Source organism: Botryllus schlosseri, chromosome 6, assembly GCF_051294905.1.
Source record: "Botryllus schlosseri isolate E-star chromosome 6, Bs_hap1, whole genome shotgun sequence".
Lineage (NCBI taxonomy): Eukaryota > Metazoa > Chordata > Ascidiacea > Stolidobranchia > Styelidae > Botryllus > Botryllus schlosseri.
Window position 1 is genome coordinate 16,027,597 of NC_137241.1, and position 25,714 is coordinate 16,053,310.

The window sequence follows — 25,714 nt, forward strand, 5'->3', positions numbered from 1 at the left end:
CAGTAGTCATACTGACCTGATTTGTAAAATCCTGAGGGAGTGAAGCCGCATCAATGTTATTCACTGAGGATATTGGACGATTGAAATGAGATAAGGGTCCACTTTGAAAATTTAACTCTTCAGTCAAATGACGAATTTCGACGGTCCACTTATGATTCCTGCGGTCATAGATCGTGGCATCGCCTACCCTGACCACGATCCCGATGAGGAAGAGCGGAAATCTATACGATGTCAACTCCATGGTAGGCTATTGGATTGGTTGACTGGTTGTTCAACGCACTGGTGTTGTTCCTCTATCCTCTTTCAGGTCAGTACTTTTATTTGATAGCTCAACTTCCCAAGGGACTATCAGTAACTTAGGTCGGACTGTATGGACAATCCGGTCAGGCAATTCAGCTCCATTGCTAAGTATTAGACCTTCAAAAATAACACAGGTTTCTCACTTCATAGAATGAAGCATATCACAAATATTATTCCATTTTAAACATTTTGTCTGCCTCTTATCAACAGTTGTCATTTCATACAAAATAGGACCATAGCCTTGTAATGCAATTCGTGGCTATACACACAGTACCACATTTATTAGTTGCTTTTTATTCTGTTTTGTTATTGTTTGGACGTAGCCTATATCAAAATCATGATGACACCAATGCATTGAATGTCGGGAACCGGTATTGGAATTGAAGTAAATCACGAACGCAGTAATTACTAAAGTGAGATATATTTATAATCAAGTAATATTTATAATATCATTGATTCCCTGTCAATATTTGGAACGTGCAGCAATGTCAATTTCAATATGTGAATATGACACAGCAATGATTACGACAATGGTTACAAAAGTGAATGAGTTTGTAATTTGTATATACGAGTCAGAATCAGAGATTGCAATCTCATTCCTTATTAAAGGTTATGTTCCTATTTGGTCCATATCATTACCGTAACAAACGTGCAGCCTACCACACACACACTATGCAACCTATTGGCAATCATGACAGAAATGACTAATACAGTGACATCTCAGGTTGTGCATAGGCTAATATGAATGTTAGATTGCAAGACCATAGTTGGTCGTTTCGACATCCTCAGATCTTTCATATCAACCTCGCCTATCGACACATGCTTCATTCATTTTCATTTCTCATCACTAGTCGTTTTATCCGATCGCTATTTCTTTCCATCCAGTGTGAATGCCTCTTTATGTACATCACCTAGTCCCAGGTGGGTGTCTGATTTCAGAGACTACTCCAATTCGTTTCGCCACCTTCCTATCTTTTCATTGTATCACAGTCTTGTGGCGTTTTGAAATGATGAAATTATTAATAAACTAATACTGGAGATGATTTGGGGAAATTGGGCTAAGCGCAAAAAAATTCCTCAGGTAATTAAATGAATTTTGTCATAACTTGAGCTAAAAAGCACCGGACTATAACTAAATTGGAAACCCATTTCGCGGGACACGCACTATTCAAAATTGACATTATCGTGCAGCATTCTTCTCTACAAGTCATATGTTGCTGATTCCTGAAGCACAGTACACGCAGAGATTCAATAAAGGAATAGGTGAAGCAAGTTATAGCAATGATTTGCTTAGTTTGAAAATTACCGTTCGGCTGAGTGAGTGAGCCAACCAGCCTACTTGTAAGATTACGGTACTGGTAGTTACAACATGGATGGTAAACAGGACAAACACAGTTCACAAGCAATATTCAAGGGCATTGACATACGGTATAATTGGCCTGGCAACTGGCAATTCACAATCACAACAGTTCTTGGTCCGCTGACCCTTATTTTTACCCTACCGTACAAACCTTCCACTTGTCGTACCTTGCCTCTATATGTAACTTTAAGAACCAAGGAAGCAAAGGGGATCAAGGACCAAAGTAAAGAATCTTGGGTATCTTGAACAACAAATGTCAGTGCACAGAAAACTCAGAACACTCTACGGTCTACGCAAACGCCATCATGCTCGCTACAGGCCTACAGGACGCAAAACGGAGCGATGCCGATTGCCTGGAGTCGTTGAGTGACTTTGGAGTCCAGTGGATGATATGGTACGTCCAAAGTCATTCAACTATGAAGTGACTATAATTATGACGTTACAGTGCACCGCTACCATCGTAAAGAGAACGATGAAGGAAACGATGAAGGCTGACTTTTACCATATTTTGGGATCCGAAAAAGAGGACACTTTTTAAAAAATACAAAACTTAGATTACCGTACTAGAAAACTGCCGATTCTAGAATTTTTACGGAAAATCACGTTGACGTGTTGACAGACTGAGACAAGAAAGGTCGTTCTCCGACTCGACTCCCGAATGACCCTCCTTTGTTAGAACTGCTGTAGTGTTGACTAAAAAAAGGTCATTTTTTCCCCGCCTACTCTCGAAAGACCCGCCCGAACGTCCGCATTGCAGATTTCGCGTGATTCATGGCGTTTATAAGTTGTGCCTGCTGTCCACTGTCCAGTGTCCAGCACTGTGCATTAACATGTCTGTCAAAGCTATGCAGGAGGACGAATTCCCAAAAAGGAGGACAATTTTGGCGTCCCCGGAGGACTTATGGTAACCCTCGACTTATAGAAGTGAAAAATCGCGACAAGTATTGTGGAGCAGACAAAAATGGATCGATGCAAATTCCAGTAACATGATCAGCATAAAATCAGATTTTATGGCCTCTAGGTCCATACGCTACAGAAATTTGACCGAGAAGCCGCCAACATGATGACTGCAAATAACGTGGTTGATTAGCTCTTGGAAGTATCAGTTATACGTACCATTTGACTATAGATAACTAAGGTAAACCGGTTTACCTTAGTTATCTATAATTTGACTCGATATTTGGGAATCATCGATATGCGATTGTCGGTTTTGATTGTATGATTGGTCTTCTTGGTGACTCGCTACTATGACATAATACATAGGCCTGCCATATTTTAAAAACCCAAAACGAGGACATATTTTGCCGGCAAATAAAACGGAAGTATCATTGTTACGTTTGGGTTTGGTGAAGTTTTACAACTATTTAGTAGTTACAGACAAAAGTTACAATAACAGACACAAAAGCAACATATCAAATGTACTTTTCAGAGTCAGCACATGACTACGTTGCGCAGTGGCGGCTCGTGACAATATCGGGTGGTGAGACAAGGGGTGCACGCGATTTTTATTGTCCAAATGACGTCAGAATAATGTATTCCGACGTGAAAATGTGACTTCGTGGTGGTCACGCACAGTTTGTATGTGGTATGGACATTAGGCATGGTTAACATAGCTTGCGTATTTCAAATTATTCGAAAGAAAATATGAAGTACAGTACTTCATACCTGCATATTTTAGCGTTTGTATCAATGGGCATGGGCATATTGCACGCGGCGTGATTTATTGACGAGCTCATTGAAATCTGGAATACCCAAGATGAGAGCGTTGAGAATCGTGAGCACTGAGTAGGCCTACATCTAACGCATCGAGCCTATAATTACTGCAGCAAAGTTGATAAAAAGCGATTCTTCGACTATAGGAATTTTAAAAGTTCACAAGAGGTTACTACTTCGGAAAAAGATGTATTGGAATATAAACAAGTCAACTCGAGCCGAGCAATGTCTACCATCGGGTAATATCGAAGGAAAGGACGTAGTTTATTTTTGTCCTTGATGTTTTTTCCGGCATATACACCGACTCATGATACACATACACACGATCTGTGCTTATGCATACCATGAGTGCATGATGTGCATATGCCGCTGGACAAGGAAGTGCAGATATAGCCTTTACGGCTTTCTAAGTCATGCACCACCCCTCCGTGCTATCCCAGTAATGCATGAGCGCCAAGCAGGGAAGTCATGGATACCAGTGTTACTAATCAGGTCTTTGGTCTGACCCGGCCGGGGTTCGAACCCACGACTTACCGATCAAGAAGCCGGACGCTTCGCCATTACGCTATCTTGTCGGTCGAGACACCGTTTGCAGTAGACCAAATGCTTCAGATCACGATACCCAATTTCGGTCGAATTAGAGACACTGCCCCTGGCACCAGCAGTGTAAAAATGTATAACAAAGGCTTCCTTATCCTCACTTATACGTCAGCCATTCATTTTTATCGAAATACGTTGGGATAAAGGTAAGAGTGCGCTTTCCTCCCGCGTACGATCAGATCAATGGATAATTTCCAGGCTGATAAGGGCCGAGTATTGCGTAAAAACACCGAATTTTGCGTAAAATATTTTGAAGTGATCAGCTGATAGCCGTCATCGAAAACTAACTAGCTATCGCGCTTGACATGCACTCAAGCAAATGGCTTGAAGGCTACAATTTCACGGCGACATTGACATTGGACTCATTGGAGAATATAAGATAATGTAAAAATTTGAATGAAAACCGAGAAACTTAGTAAACTGTTTCATGAGATCATCATTTCATCACATATCTCAGTATGAAACACAGTTAAAACCCTACTCGCGCGGTCGGCCGCCAGGCCAAATTTTAATGCATCAACCAAAATGTTCATAAAATGCGAATGACCGGACTTGAACCGACGTCCAATGTATCGCCGTGATCAGAAAATAGCGGCCTAACCAACTGAGCTACCCGGAAGGCTCGGTCGAGAGAGGTGACGGTGATATTTGAACAAGTCTACGCAATTTCTCAAAAGTAAACGAGAAATTTGTTTTTCGTTTTCACCTGACGTGATACATAATCCTTCCCATGGTGAATGTCCACATGGTTATCTTACATATCGATTTCGGCATTCAAACAAGACATTACAGAGCTTGATAACTTCACGCAATCGCGCGCACGAGACTGGAAGGTTTTCGTTATAAGCATGATTCACGGCCGCCGTCGATTACGTCATCGCGGTAGAGACTACGCGCCTTGTAATTCGCGTTTATTCGGCTTTGCCTGGTCTAATTATATGAGTCAAAATCCATGTTACTGATCTTATAGATACTATTGATCGTACATAACTAACAAAATGTTCAATTTGCGACTGCACAAGGCCATCGTAAGTAAATATATTGCTTTGTTTGACACTTCTCATCGGCGCGCGATTTCTCTTGTTGCTTCATTTCATATCAATTTGAAACATGTTCTACACATCGATTGTCCGATACAGGTTCGTCAGTACATGGGCATATGATCAACACCTATTCATTGAAGTCTACTGTAACTTCTTATAACATCTAAAACGGATGATTCAACTGTCTGTATGGTGTTGTTATTACAGGCGCGAGTACCGTATACTCGCGTAAATTACACACCCATTTCTACAGTGTTTAGCACTGGCGTCGGGAACTCATATAAGACCAAACTCCGTGATACTGATCGTGTTGAAGTGTTATGGACTGCATCTAACTTTGTGTGTGACATTCAACAGTATTAGGCAATCGTAAGTGAATGTATACGACCTTATGCGGCAATGCTCACACGTGCACGGCATTTTTCACGTAACAGAATATTGCTTCATTTCACACCAATTTGAAGCGTGTTCTATCCAACTAATTTCCGTTATTATGGTTTCAATGAACTCTTGCAATCAACAACTACTCTAAAACGACAAATGTGTCTGCTTACGACGTGTAGACCGAAAGATACATGGGATTATAAGAGCAGCGTTCATTCAGGCGAACTGAGCTACAGATTGTATTTTGCGGGAAACGTTTTTCTGTGTTCAATATGCATTCTGAACAGGTTTTGCGATAAGTCAATGGAATATATATAGCTCATCGTATGCGTATTGACAATATCTATTTATAGACGATAACTGTAACCGTTTATGACCACTACAACGCAAGATGTCGTTAATTGATTGAAGCGTGTTTGTTAAAAACTGTGCATGGATCCTATAGGATCCACCCGCGGCAAAAGGGTTAAAATTAGCGCAGACCAACGCCGGCTTTTGCGTGAAATCCGCAATGCGGTAGTTAGGCCTGTTTCAGATCAGCGTACCGTGCACCGTACATCTCTACCATACTCGACCTCGATAACGAAATTACTGCCCTAATCATTGAGTGCCAACCTCGGGACTTGGCATAGCGTTAGATACTAAAATCAAGACATACAGTCGAAAAGCTCATGACCGATCTAGGTATGGAGCATCGTTAAAATCAATGGAGACCAATACCCGCTTTTGATTAAAATCTGTTTGCGATACATGACGGATCAGCACACAGTCAATTGGAAACGAAATTACTACCCTAAACTTCAAGTAGCAACCCTGAAACTTGGAGCAGTGTTACATACACCACCATCACCACATAACATACCAAGTTTCCTGAGTTATTATGTTGCGAAACACCGTCAAAACCGACTTATACCAGCAAAGGTCGACTCAATGCATAGGACGGTAACAGAGTTCAGGGATATATACCATGGTTACATCACACTGGCTGGGCGACTCGCCAAGTTGCCCAATTGCTCGGTAATTTGATGAATATAGGAAAGATTAGTTCACCGTTTTTTTTTTATTGTGAGCGACTTTTAGAGAACAGACAGTGAAAGCTTGCCCCGGCTAGGCATTTACAGAGCGAAAACACAGAATATAATTCGATTTTCGTAGAGACTTCGCTATATATGGGCATGGGCATTTACAAGCGAAAGCACTATCACTTCGAAAAGCCTATGAAAGCACAAAAAGAATGCGATTTTCGCAGTGATTTCGGTATATATTGATTGCTGAGCGTCCATGAATGGTAAATTGTTGTTAGGTGGGGCAATGGCCGCAATGCCCCAGTTGCCTTATAGGACAAGCCGCCACTGACGTTGCGGTTACCTTAACAGTTGCCAATAAAGGAATGGTCATTTTAACGATATCGTGAAATTGTTTACACGAAATATCATTCGAATTATAAGCTTAAACGATAAGATGCTCGAAACTGGTCCAGTAATAGGCTGCCTCTTTCTCGGTTCGGTATATTAACAATATTTATCAGTTCAATACACGATAAAAATTGCGACGCAATGAAAAGAAGGTATCGAAACGACTTGGAGTCAGACACCCACCTTGGCCACCACCTACTTCGAAATCAGACACCCACCTTGGTCAAGGTGATGTAAACGAGGAGGCATGCACACTAGGGCTGTTCAAAAATTACTTTTTCCCCCGGATTCCAGCCATTCACTTATTAAATTGTCAGGTTATCCTAAAAAACGCTGCACACCAAATTTGGTTCAATTCTAACAAGTATAGGACTCTGCAGATCCAATTAAAATTTTTAATTTATAAGGTAAAATTTAAAAAAAAAAATTCAAATTTTTCTGCCCACCCCATGAAATTGTTAAGCTGTTTTCAAAGACGATGCAAAACAAATTTGAGGCAATTCCGACCAGTAGAAGCGGAGTTATGTGAGTTTTCGACGATAATCCTTGGATTATCCGTATTCGGTGGATCAACCGTGATCAGCTCAACAAATACAATGATGCGGAGGACCTGGTGTTGAAGTTTTGCAGTGGTTTGAGTGCGCTTACACTGTCAGCTCCCCAGCAGAGGATGCCATATTGAATTTCGATTGGAATGAGGATTTTAAGAGTATCAGAAGGACCCAGCGAGTTATAACTTTGTTTTTAGCGACCGGATGTGACTCTTCCAGTTCCGGGACATGTTCGGGTCAAGTAAAACCCCGAGGTATTTGGAATTATCCGAGTCGGAAATTGACTGACCAGCGATGTTAACGGTTAGGTTTGTTTTGGAATTTATGCCCAATAATTGGGATTCCGCGACGTTGACACGAAAGTTGTTATGGGTCGTCCACTCGTGCACTTTGGGCATTTGATCATTGGTCAATGCATTCAACTTTTCTTTAGAGAGAGAGAGAGAGAGAGAGATATGATATTCTTTCTCGCCTGCACCATCGAGATGCTTTGGCGACGGAGTTGCGATACGGCCCCATGAGGTCATCTAGTCTGCGCCCCCGTTTTTTTTCTCCTCCATGCTATCCGTGATTGCTGAGCGCCTAGCAGGATAGCTGCGGATACCATTTTTCGAGTCTTTGGTATGACCCGGCCGGGGATCGAACCCACGACCTACCGCTCGAGAAGCCGGACGCATAACCATTACACTATCTCGCTCGGCGTAAAGGCTGTAGTGATTGGAGATTCCAGCGGTTTGCTGTCATCAGCCAATTATAATAGCATGTTAAAAATAATAATGTTGAAAATTAAACTTAGCATATAAAGAAAGTGCTCAATACAGTAAGCTGCAGTGAAAAATGCTTGTTGGTTTCGCGTGGTGTTGCGAACACGTGAGGCGTGACTTGCTCGCTAACGGCGGGCGAGTGCGGGCGGGGCTTACATCAAGAAACCGTTTCCACGTACGCCACGCTGAGTTCTTCCAACTAATTTAATTTCGGTGCGATTCGTAATTTAGCGGAGGGCGTTTTTGCCGTGGGTCTGTTGAACTAGAGTGGGAATTACTAGCGATATGTAGAAGGATATTTCACGTCCAACAGTTATGAATGTATAATGAGTCCGACAAATGTCAGCTTTTATCGTCTAAAATTCGACTCGTATACTTGATGGTGTACGGACTGCGGAGCATAAGTTTCCAATGTTTTAGATGCAAATGACAATTTTGTCGAAACAGATATATTCATATGAGGGTTGCTTTGCGCTTTACATAATGAAAGAGGTGATATAATAAATATACGTTTTCGTGTTGCAGTAATTGATACTTGAAAGCTGATTTCCCTTAAAAACAATATTTCAGATTGATAGTTAAGACATTTTAGTAGCAGTTACCAGCAACTCCACACAGACAGAAGAGAACGGTTGATGATGCAACTTGTGAGTGAAAAAAATGAACTGATCTACCAATCATAAAATACACGATACACAAAACAAGATGGAAAATGTAATCAGAATTCAGTAGAATATGGACTAGTTTTCCATGTTAATAAGTGAGCAATTGAATGTAAATTTCTCACACTTCCAAAAACAGGTATTAGTAACTTTCAATTCAACCATCCTATGCGTATTGTATTTTTTTGTTGTTGTTGTTTTGGTGTGATAGATAGTTACATAATTATATAGGTCTGCAGAATGAATATTAAGGTTGCCAGTAAACTCGCCCCAAAGTAAATTCGGCCCAGGCAAATTCGGCCATTACATCAGTAAATTCGGCCCACCGAGAATATTGTATTAAGATGTATTACCAACCGTTAACATGAATTAATTACATAATTATACTATTATTAAGTGATTTGGATGTCAGGGTATGCGTAGATCGCGTAATCACGGGAGATAGCGCGGATATTCACGGGGACCGAATTTACCGACGGCCGAATTCACCGGTCAATTCACTGGTTACTCGGTCAATTCTGCCCTCGGAGAATTTTTTATAAAAATGTATTACCAACTATTAATGTGAATTAATTTCATAATTATATTATTATCAAGTGATTTGGGGAACAGGGTATGCGTATAAATATATATATGTATATATATATGCCGATGTTTACGGGGCCGAATTTACCGACAGCCGAATTCAATCGGTATATTCGGCCCTCGGAGAACGTTGTGTGAAATTGTATTACGAACTAATAATGTGTATTATATTACAGAATTTAATATTATCTAACCTGAACCCTAACACTAATCCTAACCCTAATTCTAACCTAACCCTAACCCTAATCCTAACCTAACCCTAATCCTAACCCAACCCTAATCCTAACCTAACCCTGATCCTAACCTGACCTAACCCTAATCCTAACCCTAACGCTAATCCTAACCCTAAACCTAATAACTAATAATGTGTATTATATTACATAATTATAATATTATCAAGTGATTTGGAGGTTAGGGGTTACGTTTAGGGTTAGGATTAGCGTTAGGGTTAGGATTATGTTAGGGTTAGGATTAGGGTTAGGTTAGGTTAGGATTAGGGTTAGGTTAGGATTAGGATTAGGATTAGGGTTAGGTTAAGAGTAGGGTTAGGTTAGGATTAGGCTTAGGTTAGGATTAGAGTTAGGTTAGGATTAGGGTTAGGGTTCAGGTCAGGTAATGGTATTGTAACTGTTATTGTTACTCTGGCCCTGGCCGAATTTACCGAGGGCCGAATTTACCGACGGCCGAATTCACCGACGGCCAAAGTGACCGAGGGCCGAATTCGACGGGCCGAATTTACTTTGGGGCGAGTTTACTGGCAACCAATATTAATACTAGACATAACATGCTACTCTTGACGAGCAGAGCATGGGATAACTCACTGCTGATAAGTGGAACAGATTTCTGAAATGGAAACAGAATACATTTTTCACTTTTCTGCTATTTTTCGTGAATATTCTTGTAACATTTGGAGAGAAGAGAAACATGTTTACAAATTTCAGTGTTAGTTGCGTTTTCAAATGAAATTGAATTGTGGCAGTATGGTAAAGCATATTTCTGAGCTTTTCTTTACATATGATATTTGAATTTCCTGACGTTGGTTATTTTATTGAATAAAACAATATGAATATCCTTGTATAAATCATATATTCTTTATATTTATTCATAATGCAATCATATCAGCCAGGTTCTTGATGCGGAATATCCTTGGATAAGTGAATAGTGATGTAATTTGCCTTTTACCCAATTGTCCATGGAAATTGATGTTGCCGTAAATTCTTACATGTAGATTTAAACCAAGTTGGTGAACAGACAAGCAGTAATGGCGGCCTCTAAATTATCAAATTGTAAACAACGACATTGACAAATGAAGGTATATACAGGGTCTTCATATTGACTATAATTTGCATGCTATTCATACATAGTAGGGCACTACTCGAACGGGTAGCCAAAAAGAAATATGTTCCAGCATACTAAGTTTGCTCTTACTCATCGTCTTCATAATTGCTGAAATCTTTGAAAAATGTATTGATACGCCTCTACATTCCAAGCCGTAGCATTCCATATATAGATGGCTATACAGATTTGATGTCATATCGCATCAATCCAATTTCCGAATTCTATGTTTTGCACGACTGCTTAATAGGCCTATTCTCGAATGCCAGATTAGAGTATTCTTGTTGTCTTGTCAGGCAATCCTTGTTGATATTGATCCATTATTAATGCCATACTCAGTTGCAAACGGATCCAAAAATCAAAAGGGCACAACAGAGTGATGCAAAATTTCATCACCAATAGTTTTTGTCTTGGTGATGTTTCTATGTTTCATCTACTTTGTTTCTCACAATTAAGTCTGGGTGTGAATATAAAGTTTAGGTGCGAGATATTGAATCCTTAGCACTATAAATCCTGACAGTTCTATTGTGTTAAAATGTACAAAGGCACACATTGAAAAGGAAGATAGAGAAAGCCTAATTTGCCCGCCATGGAAATCTCTTCTTTTCCCATGCCACCGGGATCCTGATGTAGGCTAGATGAGGCTATAAATTTACCAGTATTTGTATTGTTGTTGAGTTGGCAATTACATTTTTTCAAGGATTTATCTACAGTTGGAGACAATTCCAACAGTCATCTTGGCTTTTTCAATACGGCAATAATGCTTGTTGAACATATGTGACGGTTGCCCGACATATAAGCATGCGACACAATGGAAAACGACAGCTGAGCATGGAACACATCAGCATGCGTCACTTCAGCATGTGACTATATAACCCCAAAACTTACCCTAACCCGAAACATAGCCCTGAAATTAACCCTTATATATATCCTAACCTAAAGCCTAACCCTAACTCAACCATAAATCCAACCCTAACCTACCCCTAACCCGTAATTTAACTCACATGCTCATGCGTCACATGCCAAATTGTCGCATGCTGTAATGTCGCATGCTCATATGTCTACGGACCATCTGTGACATGAAGCATTTGTGACAGCTTGACAATTTTTTATTATATACCAATTTGTGTAAGATATCTTATGAAACTTTTGTAAAAATTAGTAAATGAACTTACGGCCGATTTCTAACAGCCCTACGTCCATATCTGCCCTAGTCAATCAAACTTATCATTTTTTTCTGCAATTATCCACAAGAATTATTCATGCTTATTGCCATATATTAAGGCAAGTTAGAAGAATGGAAATATGTGTGTTTGATAACACATTAAGAGTGGATCTCATATTGCTTGCTTATGTTTATGAACTACATGTACAATATGGCTGATTTTGTGGATCTTATCTTTATTGACATTATTTGGCAAGATATATGATGGAACATGACATCACCAGCTTCACAATTTACTACCCATAATTTAACAATATGGCATATGTGCGATTGATAAGGTAATCTGTGTATGTTTAAAGGCAGCTATGAGATAACAAGCATTTTCTAATTTCCAACAATCAATACTTGGCTTGGTGCTTTAATTTTGGTGGACAGTGAACGCTATTCCATATCTTGGTGTTGGTTGAACACTATCTTAGATGTGTCCAAAAGCATTTGTAGTAGTCCTGTTCTGGTAGGTAGTAACAGCTTTTTGCATTCTATTTGCAATCTATATTTTCCGGTCCACTTGTAACCCTGTCAGTGTGTTGTGTTTGTTATGTATTAGACCCAGAGTTTTTGATCACACTGAGGCATTGATATTAACTATTGAACTCTTTTTTATTTACTACACTTATAAAGAACTGTACAGAGAGAGAGAATTCTTTATTCGATTCCACAAAAGACACATAACTGCGAAAGAGAGCAAAGTGTATACTAACGTATAACCCCGCTGTAGAGAAGGGCACTGGAGATCATCAAGTCAGCTGCACTCTGAATGGAGAATAGTTGCAGCATAGAAGAGATACACGCTGCCATTGATATTACTTTTGTGTGTCGAAACATTAACATCATGTTATCCTGCTGGCCAACTTACCCTCTATCAATTATATACCAGGGTCTTGTTTTTCTTGAGCAAACAATCAAGCCTTCTTCGCGCGCATTTTTCGAACACAATGATTCAATATGTAATATAATATGGAATGTAGCTAGCCATTGGCTGGGTCTGCCCTTTCAAAATTGTATTCCGCGAGATTTAGACATACTCGATTGTGAGTATCTCCATTTTCATACCATGGCGGCCCGAGCATGTGAACACAATCCATTTCCAAAGAAGTCTATGGTTAAACTCGGCAACACATTGTTATTTAATTCATGATGTAGTGTAGAACCTAGTCATTACTTGATTAGTGCTTCGTACCGACAGCAATGTCATCGTCGCAATATTTCGCTGCAGTCATTGATAAAGCTAATTGTCGATTGGGATATTAGCGCTAGTACGCCGATAAACGTCAGTCATGAATAATTGCCCTCGCGCGATTAGTGTTTTGCATCGCTCACGCGCGACTTGCGTGTAGTAAAAGATTTACGCCCGAGGGAACTATGTTCGCGACGGTGTAAACGAGATAGAAGGCCGAGCCAGCGAATGAACGTAGCTGGAAATGATGACTACAGGAAGTCTTTCTCATTGTTGCTATGGCGACGGCAGTGAGAGATGCAAGCTTACTTCATACGTGTGTCGTCATATCTCGCATTACAGGGAAGCCACAGGGCAGTTTACGCCGTATGTCCTTAGCGTTAGCAAGTTGTTGCTGTGATTTTGTACGTAAGTTAGTGACGAGTGGTTATTTAAATAAAACGTATCGCTTCAATTTTGTCATTGTTGTGAAATATGTTCCAAATTTATTGAAGTTTTTTTTGCGATTATGAATAGTATTTTATATAGCCGTACAAGCGAGCGATCCGATTATTTGAAGGAAGTTAGCAATTATCGGGTATCTGGCACAATTCTAATGTTGCGATCGACGTTTCGCTGCGGTAACCGCGCAGTTGAAAAACAAAAGCCCAGTTCACATGCACTTGAGCGTGGACTACTTCGGACACACACCATTCATGATCCCGCGAATTACTATTGCCGGGATCGCGTCGTGTAGTATTTTGAAGGTACGCCTGCTTTCGTTAGCGACTACCGCCAGGAAAGCGATCGATGTTATCATGCAGCTTCGCTTTCGTACCCTGGAAGGTTTCTTTGTCGATTTCACGCGTAGGCACAGTCGCAATTGCTCGATTCTCTTAGCGCTGGCTTTGATCGAATTTCAACGGGATTACGCTAAGCCTTGTTTGCTCGTTACAGCCGAGGTCCCATATAAGTCTTACTCTAAATTCTGGGACATGCTGTGATATTCGCGTGGTGACAAGTCAAGGTGATGATGATACTCGATAACGTAGCGACGCCGGTTGTGGCCGACACTGGCACGTCGGGAAAATGCGTCGTTAATAAAGCATCATCATCGGAAATAAAGTCCGCATCGCCCGATGCAGTTCGCGTGTCCGCTGTCGGCACCGTAAACCAGAACACGTTCGTCGTGAATTTGAAGCCGTCGCAAACCAACGGCAGCCCCAATCCGCAGCGTAAGACGAATCTATTGGAAATTTTCGGCGACGGCAAAGGTAAAAACGTACCGGTCGTGAAAGCGCTAGGTCGTATCGTGATCAATCGCACTCTGCTGAAAAACCCGCGGCCGAAACCGGTCCGGAGAGCGACCGTGCTTTCAAGACCGAAAACGGATGGACTTGTGGCGAGACCGGCCGGTCCGATCGTGCTGCGCGGACTACACGATAAGGAAAATGGCTTGGATAAAAAAGACGACGACATCAGCGGGAATCTGGCTAGTTTTATGAATTTCAAATTAACCGGGCTGGTGCCGTCGCCGACGAAAACATCTCATTCCGGCCTGAATAACACTTTCCGAGTTCGCTTGACCACGCCGGATATCAAACTTTCGCGCAGCAGCGACAACAACATCAAGTCCGGCGGCTTTACGAAACTGAGCGTGATATCATCGTCAAAAACAAGCCCGGCCGCGGCTGCCGAAGCGGAAATCGCGGACGACGACGACTCTGACCTCACCAACCTGTCGTGGTTGACTGGCGACAACAAGAACTTGCTGAAAACGATACGGAGCTGCAACCCGGACGACGCGGGGATCAGCCTTAGCGGCGACGAAAGCGACGCGGAGGAAGAGGGCAAGAAGTCGAACGCGATATTCACGGCTAAGTCCAAGGTGGAATCGGGAAGTCAGGTACGTTTTATTCTCTCTTGTATCAGTACATCCTTATTGAATATAGCGCCTAGTGTATAGGTGGTTAAGCGCTCTTCGTCTCTCTTCCCTAATCTGTATTTTAGGCGCTGTGGCGTTTTATTTGTTCGTGTGATTACACGGTTTATCTGTTACGCCATTTCACCGTTGAAAACACGATCGCCACTAATAAAGTATGTTTTTGGCCGGAGTCGTAACTCGTAACAATTTATAATATAGGACCATCGCCTGTTGTTGTTTTTGGTAAACTGTGGTCATTTTACACCAGGCCGATAATTCCTTATTTTTGATTCCGTATTTACCGACTTGTAGCACGGCGCACTACAAGGCTTTTATAAGACGCTGCTGACGCGGATAACGTGGCGAGGAAGAACCTAAATAAACCTCGAACACTTAGACAGACAATCACCAGTGTAACGTCGCAAATAAATGAGTACAATTTCGGGGCCTCGTGTCCGCGTTTTGTTGTGTCTGCCCGCTTCGCGGTACCGGAACCGACGTTACCGAATATGATAATTTCAGGGCGGCTTTTCTACTCGGCAGTACGGTCAAACCTCGTACAACCCGAACGGCAAACCGCCGTACTCCTTCAGCTGTCTGATATTCATGGCTGTCGAAGACTCGCCTAGGAAAATGCTTCCCGTGAAGGTAAGCGTATTTTTCTGCCGACAAAGACGCGGTGGGTTACGCGATTTCTCGTTGTATGCAGGAAATATACTCGTGGGTGTGTAAGCACTTTCCGTATTTCGAAACCGCGCCGTCCGGTTGGAAGAACTCGATCAGGCATAATCTGTCGCTGAACAAATGCTTTAAAAAAGTGGAGCAGGAAAAGGTAAGTTGTAGCATCGATTATATCCACAGTCGCATATCAACTCAGAGGCGGTCAGTATCGGTAACGAATTATATTTTTCGAGATCTCGAGTATGTTTTGCCTTCTTGTACTGCTTACGCAATTGGTTGGGTTTTTGACTACTTTCACTCCAACCCGGTTTGTAGGCAAGAAAAACTACTAAAGCTCTACACTTCGGATTTTATAAAGTGGAAAGTAGTATTGAGATAGGCCCGCATCACTTTTATCGGCGAATTTGTCGTGACGAACGGACGAACAATCCCTTATAGCACGGAAACTGAATATATTTTCGGAAATGGAACCGATTTGTTCTGTCATTGATCATTTTGTGTTGGCACCCCACAATATAGCAAGTGGCTATCTCCGAATAACTGCTAATAATATGTGACTCATCAACCATATCTACGTTTTGCAGCTACTTGAATATTCGATTTTTACTTAACTTGAAGTACTTAGACATGCCTTGCGGCTTCTAGTTGAAATTGAATAGAAATTCACGGCTTTTTTTACTAAGTAGAAACGTTGATTACTTTGGCCACCTTTGATTGTATGGTTTTAGTCTTCGCAAGCGCAGTTTGGTTGCTCCGTCGCCGCGGTTGTGTCGTCATATTTCATGAATGCCCGCGACCGGGTTGACTAGATTCGCGCGTTTTCAGCAGATCAACGACCCCGGCAAGGGCTCGTTGTGGTGCATCGATCCCGCCTACAGGCCGAATCTGATCCAAGCTCTGAAAAGGACGCCGTTCTACCCGTACCTGTACTCGAACGGAATCGGGCAGCCCTTGTCGCTTCACAACCTCGCCAATCTCTTACCAGGGTAGGAGCGTTTTGTGTATTTCATGTCATGTGCGCATGTGTGACAGTTTTTTTGCGTTCTGTCTTCAGAGTGAGAGCCGGCAGAGTGCCGCTGTGGTCCCCCAGCATGTCGCAGCCGTCGGATTCTACTTGTGCCGGTCAGTTGAATACAGACACACCTCTTTATTTCGAATTTTCGATAGTGTGACATTATAGTGTACAATACGCGCGGGTCGTAAATCGCGTTTACGACATGTTTGCAATGCCGTCCGGATTTTTATATCTCGTCGCCAAATCAGGTCGACCGTGTCTTGTCATCGGGCTGTAGTCCATTGTTTTTCGCCATTCATTCGCCATTTGCGCTCTCTTGCATTAGTTCCGCTTCTGCCGCTTAGAATCGAGTGACTTCCTTCCTTCGTTGTGTCTGATCTCGCGATGCGTCGCTACAATCTGGCACTGTGGTACGGTTAACGCGACCTTTAGCGTTGTCCGTCGGGATATCGATACATATTTAATTTGAAATCGAATTTCTTCGGTACGCGATAGCGTTGTTCTATTTTCTGTACTGCATACTGCGCGGTGTCACGTATTTGGTATTCCTCAATTCAATTCTTAGCAGCAGACGCACGTGACATAGATATACTACGGCGATTCGGGATAATTTGCGTGTCATCATCATCATCATTGGTTTATTAGCAATTTTATCAGTTCAATACACCACAAAAAATGCGATACAATGAATAGACAGGAAGATGTCGAAGCGACTTGGATTTGTCAATGGAATCGGACACCCACCTTGGCCTAGGCGTAGTAAAGAGGAGGCATGCACACTGAATGAAAGTAAAGAATCGTGTGATCGTGTCGTGTGATTTTGTGAGCGATTTACCTTTGTCCTAGTGAACGGAACCCGGGGAGTTTATATTGGGGTCGCGCACCACATTTTCGAGCGCACGAAACCCGGCTTTTAGCGGGTCTTGCGTGCTGCCTTATCCAAATCGGTGCGATGCAAGCGACGATTAATAATTCAGCCGCTTATGGATTGCGTCGGATTAACGAGTATTAGTCTTGTCGTCTCGCGCTGCTTTGACTGATAAGGTGGCAATTTTCGCGTCGGCCTACAATTATACCGCGTTCGCGTCCAAATATTAATTCAAATCGAGTTCGAGTGGGTATGTGGGATAAAAGTTGTAATTCGAGAAATTCTCTTCTTGACCAGAATTTTCGACCTCGTATAGTATCGGAAACATCCAATCATCAGTCGCTATACGGTCGTATGCGTTCAAATTTCATATTCACGCCGCCGTGTGCGTGATCCCGCTGTAATTATCTAAAGATAAGTCGAGGGACAGACCGCGATCAACCCTTCCAATTGGCTCCAATTCACTTCGCAGCCTTTTAACGCGTATTCTGAAAGTATTTCGACATCGCGCCATGCCGACAACAGACTACCGAAACCGGCCGAGCGTGAAGCGGTATTATTTTAACTCGCCATTTCAAATCGCTATACATTCAAGACAACCTACTATTAACGTTGCCATGGCGACGAGGAATCGGGCTTCGGATTTCTTTTGTCGTTACACTCTGGTGAGTTCCAGCGCAGAATGACTAAGAAGTCGGCCCCGAGGCTAATGAAGGAATGCGTATCGCCTCTGTGATTTCTGGCGCATATACATTACGCGGGACTATGCTTTCGCTTAAACACGCCACTTCGCTGGCGAAAGTGTCCGTAAATATAACAAAGCCACGCTACAGAGGGCAGTGTCGCTTTCCGTGGTTGTTCAGATACGGCAAGCTGCTCTTTTCGCCTGTTATCGGGCGTTTGTTTGCTCAGAGAGGTGCCTTTCATGCGATAGCACCAAATACTTTTCTCCGGCATTGTACACACAATGAGAGCGAATGGGCGCCTCGCGCTTTGTCGACATGTCTGCAGTCGATAGCATTATGACGCGTGCATATTGTCGGTAAGGGGTCCTCTGATTTGCTGCTGCGACGCTGTTCATTTGTCCATCATGTATAAGTGTCGCAGTAATCGCCTTGCGGTATAATTATAATTCCCGCTGTGACATTCAAGACCATTCGATGGGTGGAATACAGTGTCGGGGAATATGTTCTATATTCTACGTACGTACGTGTATGAATTCCTGCCATTCTTCATTCCCCGAGTTGTGATTGAAATTAGATTTGAAACGCGTACTTTTTGCTTAGTTATTGATATTCTCATCGATTTGACGAAAAGATAGAAACACGCCGAAACGCCTTTGAGTAGTCTTCCGATCAGACATCACCTTGGCCTAGAATACGTAAATAAGAGGCATGTACGCACAATTGTACATTGAATGAAAAATAATAGAAAATAGCAAAGGACAGCGTCCATTGTCAAATTGGAGGCGCAGATTCGCGTAGAATTCACCAGCATGCATACGCTACTTGGTAATTCAACTGAAACAGCAAAATAGAGATGTCAAATCGAAAACACGCAAACGTGTCCGGTGTGTTCGAGGAATGTACTGCTCTGAGTCAGATCGCAAAATCGTTAGCGCGTTGGCTAGTCCGTTTTTTGCGATAACGCGTATCGTTGGTATCAGTCTCAGGCTCCCGACACCCGCTGCGAAGTATAGTAATCGAAACAGCTGTGCGGAAATGTAGTGGAATTATGCCCAGTTACGTCCCGAGTTACATTACATTAGTCCTCTTCAGTCGATCATAAGCGTCGAATACAGCGTCCCGTTGCTAAACAACCGGTAAATGTCGCACTGTAAACACGCGACCTTGTGGGAATTAGGCCTTACCAACCGGTATCCGAATATGTAACTGACTAACGCTACCGTTTCTATATTTCAGATCCAGATGTGGCGTCCGCGGCCATGAACCTCATCGAGCTGATGAAAGGAAACGGTGAGTATTGTGACGAAATAACAACTTTGACCTACGACGATCAGCGTCGTCCGAATAGACGCGAGGCTTGTTATAAAAACGCAATTTCGCAATTAGTGAATGCTATACTGCGCAGCGTGATATCGCGTATTGATAAGTACGCATTAAGAACTGTTGTTGTTACTTTGTGTTTTGCTTTCTTACTACTACGCGCACGACAATTCGATACACATGGTGATGCCGTTTGTTTTTCTTACAGATGCAATCGATCGCAACTCTGCCGACGGCGTGCAGAGCACTTTGAAAGAATTGGCGGCCGAAATCTTTGGCAAAAATCAGGAGTAAGTATACAGATACACATTATACAGTACACGTCGTCTGCGCGATGTTTTAGGCCTTTTCAGTCCGAAATACGCGCCGGTTTGTTGGAACGGATTGATTGCTGTAGCCGCGTTTTCGTTGCGGTATCGATTTGCTGCGAGTGGCTTATTCAAAATCAACACTCCTGGCGAGGTCTACTTGAAACCCGTTGCGTAGGAAGGAAGGAAACGCTAATTAACCGACGAATTTAACGCTCTCAACACCATATCATCGCAAACACCACATCTCCAGTTATTGCCACACGACAGAATATTGTAATATGTTGTAGTTTATCTTATCGGGAACTGATCTTTTCTCCGGGCCTAGGCCTGTTTGGATTCTTGAATTCAGTCCGGCGCTACTCGAAATATCTACCGACTACGTGTGGCTAGTTCGCCACTTTACTAGTCTTGAGACAGAATGACGAGCAGAGCTAATACATGTAATGCGATAATGAGCAGCGGAATTTACGAAACCGACGTTTCTACTGTCAATAACTTCATACAACACACTTGTTCTTGTTCACAACTGTTCGGTTTATGTCACAGTTCCCGTAAACGTGAAAAGTCGAGCGAGCGATCGTGCATATTTGCAAAGAGCTGGATTAGATATGCAAATCGTCGGTTACGTTACGATTACCTCGGATGTTTTTCGAATGTCGTCGATTACGTTTATCAATCTTTGTCGTTGTGTGGTAGTATCAAATATTGAATACTTTAAAAGTGCGTCTGGCTAAATGTGTCATTACGACTTCCATAAATATCTCAAATCAACATTTCCGCTGAGAGCACGGAGGATCGACGTGCGACCGTCTGTTCGACGACCTAGCTTTTTCAGTTAGAGGTTGGTTAAAGTAGGTATCGTTGGCACTAGTGTAGAAGTCTCAATTTCCAAGTCAGTAAAAAAGTATGTAAATCATAATTGCTCAAGTAGTGCGAGGAGGTAAAACTGAGAAATAGTAAACGTACCGAGAAAAAGTAGAAGTAATCCGTTACTAAACATGGTCATTGACCAGCTCTGCTTTCAATCCTGTTTCCGCGTCTATCATAATATAAGTCAATAACGCGTGACTTTCTCGTTACAGCGATGTCGCCGGAAGTATCCCTCTGGTGATCACTGACCCGGCGGACGACCACACTTACTCGACCGCGCACCCGGCCGACACGACCGGAGCCCGGTGTCCGACCCCGGACAGCGAGAAATCGGCTCCCGATGCCGCGTACGAGTTCGAGACGTGCGGCACCGACCTCGACACCGACGACAACGCGTCCGCCGAGTCTGCGGACGAAGAAGACGAATTCGACCTCGCCGACAGCGGCTTTCACGGGCTGGGAAAACGGGACGGCGGCGTTTCCGGCAAGCGGAAGCGCCGGGCGAAGAGATCTTACAGCCCCGAACAAGGGAAAGCAAAGAAAGCTAAAAAATCCTCGAAGAATACGTCGAAATCCACGCAGACGCCGACCAAGCGCGGGTTAAAAGTGAAGTTTCAGAAGCGCTGCAAGCCGGCGACGGGGAAGAAGCCGCGCGCTCGCAAAATCACGCCGTCCGAGCTCACGAGCGACGCGGACAGCGGGAAGGACTCGCCAAAAGTGGCTCGCAAAACGCGGCGTCGCGCGCCCGCCAAAAAGTTACCGCCGCCGCCAAAGGTAGCCAAGAAGGCTGCGGCGCCGCCGCGCCCGTCGCCGTACGGCACGCGGTCTTCGGCGAGAAAAACGCGGCAGAGCGGTAGAGAGAGGCGGGGCAACGCGCTGCAGCGTGCGGCCGCGAGGAAGAAGCATTCGATGTCGGCCGATTCGGACGACGAAGAGATCAAGTTGGCGGCCGGCTCGCTGCTGCACCTCGCCGGGTTTAGAGCGTCGGGCTGATGCCACCGTTGTTTGCAAATAATCGACGATTCCGTCCCTACGTCGTCTTGGCGACTGCCGTTATCGGTGTCTCAATCATTACCACTCATCGTATTTCATCCGGACTAGGGCTGGGCATGTTCGATTCCGAATCGTGCATTAGTCTAGTATATCTCGAATATCACTCATTATGAGGTCATAACAGAATTAACGATTGGAAAGTTCAAATAATTCTAGTTATATCACTTTGAGATAGTTGATGTATTTTCGGCCATACCTATTTCGTTGCGCTTTGATTGGTGTTTATTCATCACTACTTCACAGATATGTCGTTTCCACTGACGTACGTCGTCGGTTTGTTATGCAGGTTTTCGATCCTGTATTACAACCGATCCAGCATCGAAAGTAGATCTCCCACTGACTATCCAGGAACAATAATTTTAGTACTCTATAGTCATAGCAATTAATACTCCATTTGAATCCCCATTTGAAGCCCAGCCCTAATGCGAACATTATTCCTTTCTCGTCCTCGATTTCGCGGCACGCCGTCAGAAGCCACTCGTGTAAAAATTGCCGGTATGTCGCCCCCGAGAAATCAATCATCGAAAATTCGCCGCGACTATGCATTAGATTTTTGGTAGAATCATCATCGTAGAATCTCTCAAGTCTTCCGTTGTTATTGCGCGAATCGTATATCGCCGTTGTAGGGTCGGCCGACCGTAAAACTGCCAATCATAGGACTCCCGCGGTGAATCATAGCTGATGCGATCATAGCTGTCAAAATCATAATAAAAGTCGTCGTGTTTTTTAATGCAGTAAATCTATCGCGCGTAGTTATAGCATAGCGCCTTGAGGCGTGCGCCGTTGCCATTACCAACTACTAATTAGGGTTGCTTGTATCTATGCTCCCTTATGCTGCCAATTGCGTTTCTCGTGTTAAAACGCACGCTCTTGCCGACGCGATTTGTTCAAAAGATATCATAGTAGCTTTTCGTGTTCGACGAATGAATTCCTTCAAAATTTTACCTCGCGATGTTGACGAAACAGACGCGTTGCCTATCCGTTATGCTAGATTAGGCTTTGACTGCCGTTTGTGACTTTTATGTCAATTGATTTGAAGATTTTTTTGATTCCGTGTTTCATTTTGCCTGTCAGTCATATTCTTCAATTTCGACGTTACCAAATTTTTTTGTTTGATTCAGGTTGTCCGCGTAGCGCAACGTGCAGATTTTGACTTAATGACGTCAAAAAGGCGAAACATTGACTTCTAATCGGCGATTGAACGCCGTAACTCTAATTTCGTTCTGGCTTGTCGCTGTAAAGTGGAATTCGATCACAATTCCGAGCCTTTATGGACAACGCTGATCTGAGCACGCTGCGCTACGTGGTGGTTTGTACCGTCCTCGATTTTCCAATCATAGTAGCTTGAACAATTGCGCATGCCACACCGATACAATCATCGATTCGCATGGATGGAGGTACTATGCAAATCATAGCAGCACATAGCGTTACAAGTCTACTATCTCGCAAATGCAGTGTCCCTCCTAGGTTAGTTTTATGCTATTTCGTTTTTCTTGAACTTGTTCGGTTGGCGAAATACAAATAGCCACTATTAAGTGCCACGTCAGCGTGGCTACTCAGCGACCGTGAAAGTTCAAGCCCACAGAAGCCATAGGTGCGGTAACGCTGGTCGCACTAGAGAACAAACATATTCAGTGTATGCTGCGCGCGATCAACTTGAAAATCTATATTTTGTTTATTGTGCGAGCTGTGATAATCATTTTTTTCGAGTCTGAGCTGTTAATTCTTGTTACTGTGCCACCATCGTTTTGATTATTTGACGTTATCCGACCAGTGCTTATTTCGATTTGCGTTTTGGCGAGCTGATGTTTTTGTCACCTACGCTTTTGACGTGTCTCGTCAGGACCGGCGAGATGTGCTGGTGACTTTTCCCAAATCTTTTGTTACTGAACGCGGCCCCGTTGTCGAGGCTAGCCCGTGTAATGCGTGTGACTGTTTGCCCGTTTTAGGACATGGACGCGTGGTTGGTTGTATTTTTTTCTTACGAATACCGAAGCATGTTTTGTCTTTCTGCATTGCGGTTCTCTATCTCATCAACGGCACGCCTGGACAATGGACATTATGTACATATGGTATGTCTTGATGCGCGTACCAACGAAATTACGTATGAATAAAAGGCAAGTTACTGATGTATATCACTTTGTCGATTATTGGGCAGCATGGGCAAAGTTAGCGGTAAATATGTGACCGAACTGGAAGTGGACACTAGACAGGTTCAAAAATGCATAATAGTTCGCGATTTCAAAATCAACAAATAGGCCTTCAGAAGTATGTAACTACAATATGTTCATATTGCCAAATTTATTCCACTCGCAGCTTTTCGACTGACTCTCAGGAGCGAACGTCAATAAATGCGGTTAACCAGATATCGCCAAAACGCAACGACGGCAAAATTCTTCCGATATTTCGAATTTGATTTAACGCATTTACCAACGTTCGCTCCTGATGAGAATCAGTTGAAAAGCTTCGAGTGGATAAATTTGGCAATATGAACATTGAACATATTGTTTGTTGCGATAAAATCAGCAAATGACACATTTCGTGGCCTAGTATGGCTGTACTTAACGTACCAGTACTTTTGTGCAGATGTAGTGTCTGATGGAGTGTAGACGATTTCCTGGTGAAGTAATCCAAGACGAAGTTAAGTATTGTCATTGCGCAAGTATCCCCTATGAATTGCACTTGATGGAATCGGCCAGGTCGTAGTCTCAAAGGTAATTGCTGACAACTATAGCACACTGGCAAATGTTTGTAAGTCATATGAATATCGTAGGCTCCGGCTGGAATATTCGCAAGCATATGTGTTGCATGCTGTAGACCAGGGGTATCAAGCATACGGGCCGCGAAGCACTACTGAGTCAATGAAAAATGATTGTATTTTTAGCCTATCCAGCACAGGTTCAGAAATTTAATATCAAATACTTCCATATAAATAACAATCTGTCAAGATATCATATGTTGAACATTTTCGTTGATCACAGTTCACATTATAATCATCAATCTGTGAGATCGACAACAAATTCCAAAAACGTAAACAAGTTCACACTCAGTTGACCGAGTTGAGAGTTTTCAGGAAAAATGGACCAAGAGGTAGTCATTCATAGAAGCGAAAACGCCAATGCTAAATCTTTGTATGGAAATTCCACGGTGCTCGAAGAATATAATGTAAACATCTGTGGTGACCCTGCTATATATAACTTCTGATTCAAAAAGGTGCCCGGCCTTACAAAGTCAATTGAACTATTTTACATATCAAATTTCCGCTCGCAAAATATGTTTCTCCACACTTTCTTCGAGTACCGTGGAAACACGAACGTGATTTAGTATTACTAAAACAAAGTCGAAAAGTAGGCGTTTAGAGTTAAATGTCTTCCATTGCGCAAACGACACACGTATCAGGGACAAGAATAAAGGGAGCATACAAATATGTCAACTTATATATCGTCGTGACTGTGGTCGCGAAACATTCCTAAATGTTACAGTGTTCTATTCAATATGTCATATACGGCGGCTTTTGGATCCGACCCGCGACGGGAGGCAGACTTGGAGACCACGATAAACGAACATTGTCAATTGGCAAAACCATATGCTATCAATTCATACGATGCAGGCAAGTTCGTACCAGGTGCGACCAGAAAAATATGAATCTATCCATCCAAGTGAAATCCGATCCAAAAGGCCCGCGTTGGATAGTGTAGTAACTTGCATGTACGATTAAATACGAACGTTGGTTCTGCACCTGCCTACCAGGAGATTTGTTGCTATGCTGAGGGACAAGTTGTTGACGATATCGGTGTCGTCTGCAACAATCGCCTCTTGGGAGATGTAAAGTCGAAGAGAAAACAAACTGAAAAAAATCGGACTCGGTTAGCTCTGTCGAATGTTTAGATCGT

At 42.9% G+C, this 25,714-nt stretch overlaps 2 protein-coding genes across 4 annotated transcripts in view; one reads left to right on the forward strand and one right to left on the reverse strand.

The window, feature by feature from the left end:
• LOC145441160 (cation channel sperm-associated auxiliary subunit gamma-like) overlaps positions 1–2,015 on the reverse strand; it is a 19,408-nt gene extending 17,393 nt beyond the window's left edge. For both annotated transcript variants that reach the window (XM_080318964.1, XM_080318963.1), the window contains exon 1: positions 17–2,015. In XM_080318964.1, coding sequence (XP_080175090.1) covers positions 17–241 — 225 coding nt within the window. In that variant the 5' untranslated portion in view covers positions 242–2,015. The remainder of the gene's footprint in view (positions 1–16) is intronic.
• A 10,113-nt stretch (positions 2,016–12,128) lies between these two features.
• On the forward strand, positions 12,129–23,954 carry LOC145441173 (uncharacterized). 2 transcript variants are annotated; one of them, XM_080318980.1, is made up of 8 exons: positions 12,129–14,999; positions 15,540–15,665; positions 15,727–15,849; positions 16,524–16,684; positions 16,753–16,820; positions 19,504–19,557; positions 19,796–19,877; positions 20,981–23,954. In XM_080318980.1, exons 1-8 carry the CDS (start codon positions 14,124–14,126, stop codon positions 21,759–21,761), a joined length of 2,271 nt encoding a protein of 756 aa, XP_080175106.1. In that variant the 5' UTR covers positions 12,129–14,123; the 3' UTR covers positions 21,762–23,954. The 2 variants fall into 2 exon arrangements, with proteins under 2 accessions (XP_080175106.1, XP_080175107.1); XM_080318981.1 differs by having other exon boundaries at positions 12,132–14,999; positions 16,527–16,684.
• The last annotated feature ends 1,760 nt before the right edge of the window (positions 23,955–25,714 follow it).

Excerpts from the sequence above, each read along its gene's own strand:
- LOC145441173 (XM_080318980.1), top strand. The coding sequence starts at position 14,124 with ATGATGATACTCGATAACGTAGCGACGCCGGTTGTGGCCGACACTGGC. Across the intron at positions 19,558-19,795 it reads CGAGCTGATGAAAGGAAACG|ATGCAATCGATCGCAACTCT; the intron begins GTGAGTATTGTG and ends TTTTTCTTACAG. Across the intron at positions 19,878-20,980 it reads ATCTTTGGCAAAAATCAGGA|CGATGTCGCCGGAAGTATCC; the intron begins GTAAGTATACAG and ends TTCTCGTTACAG.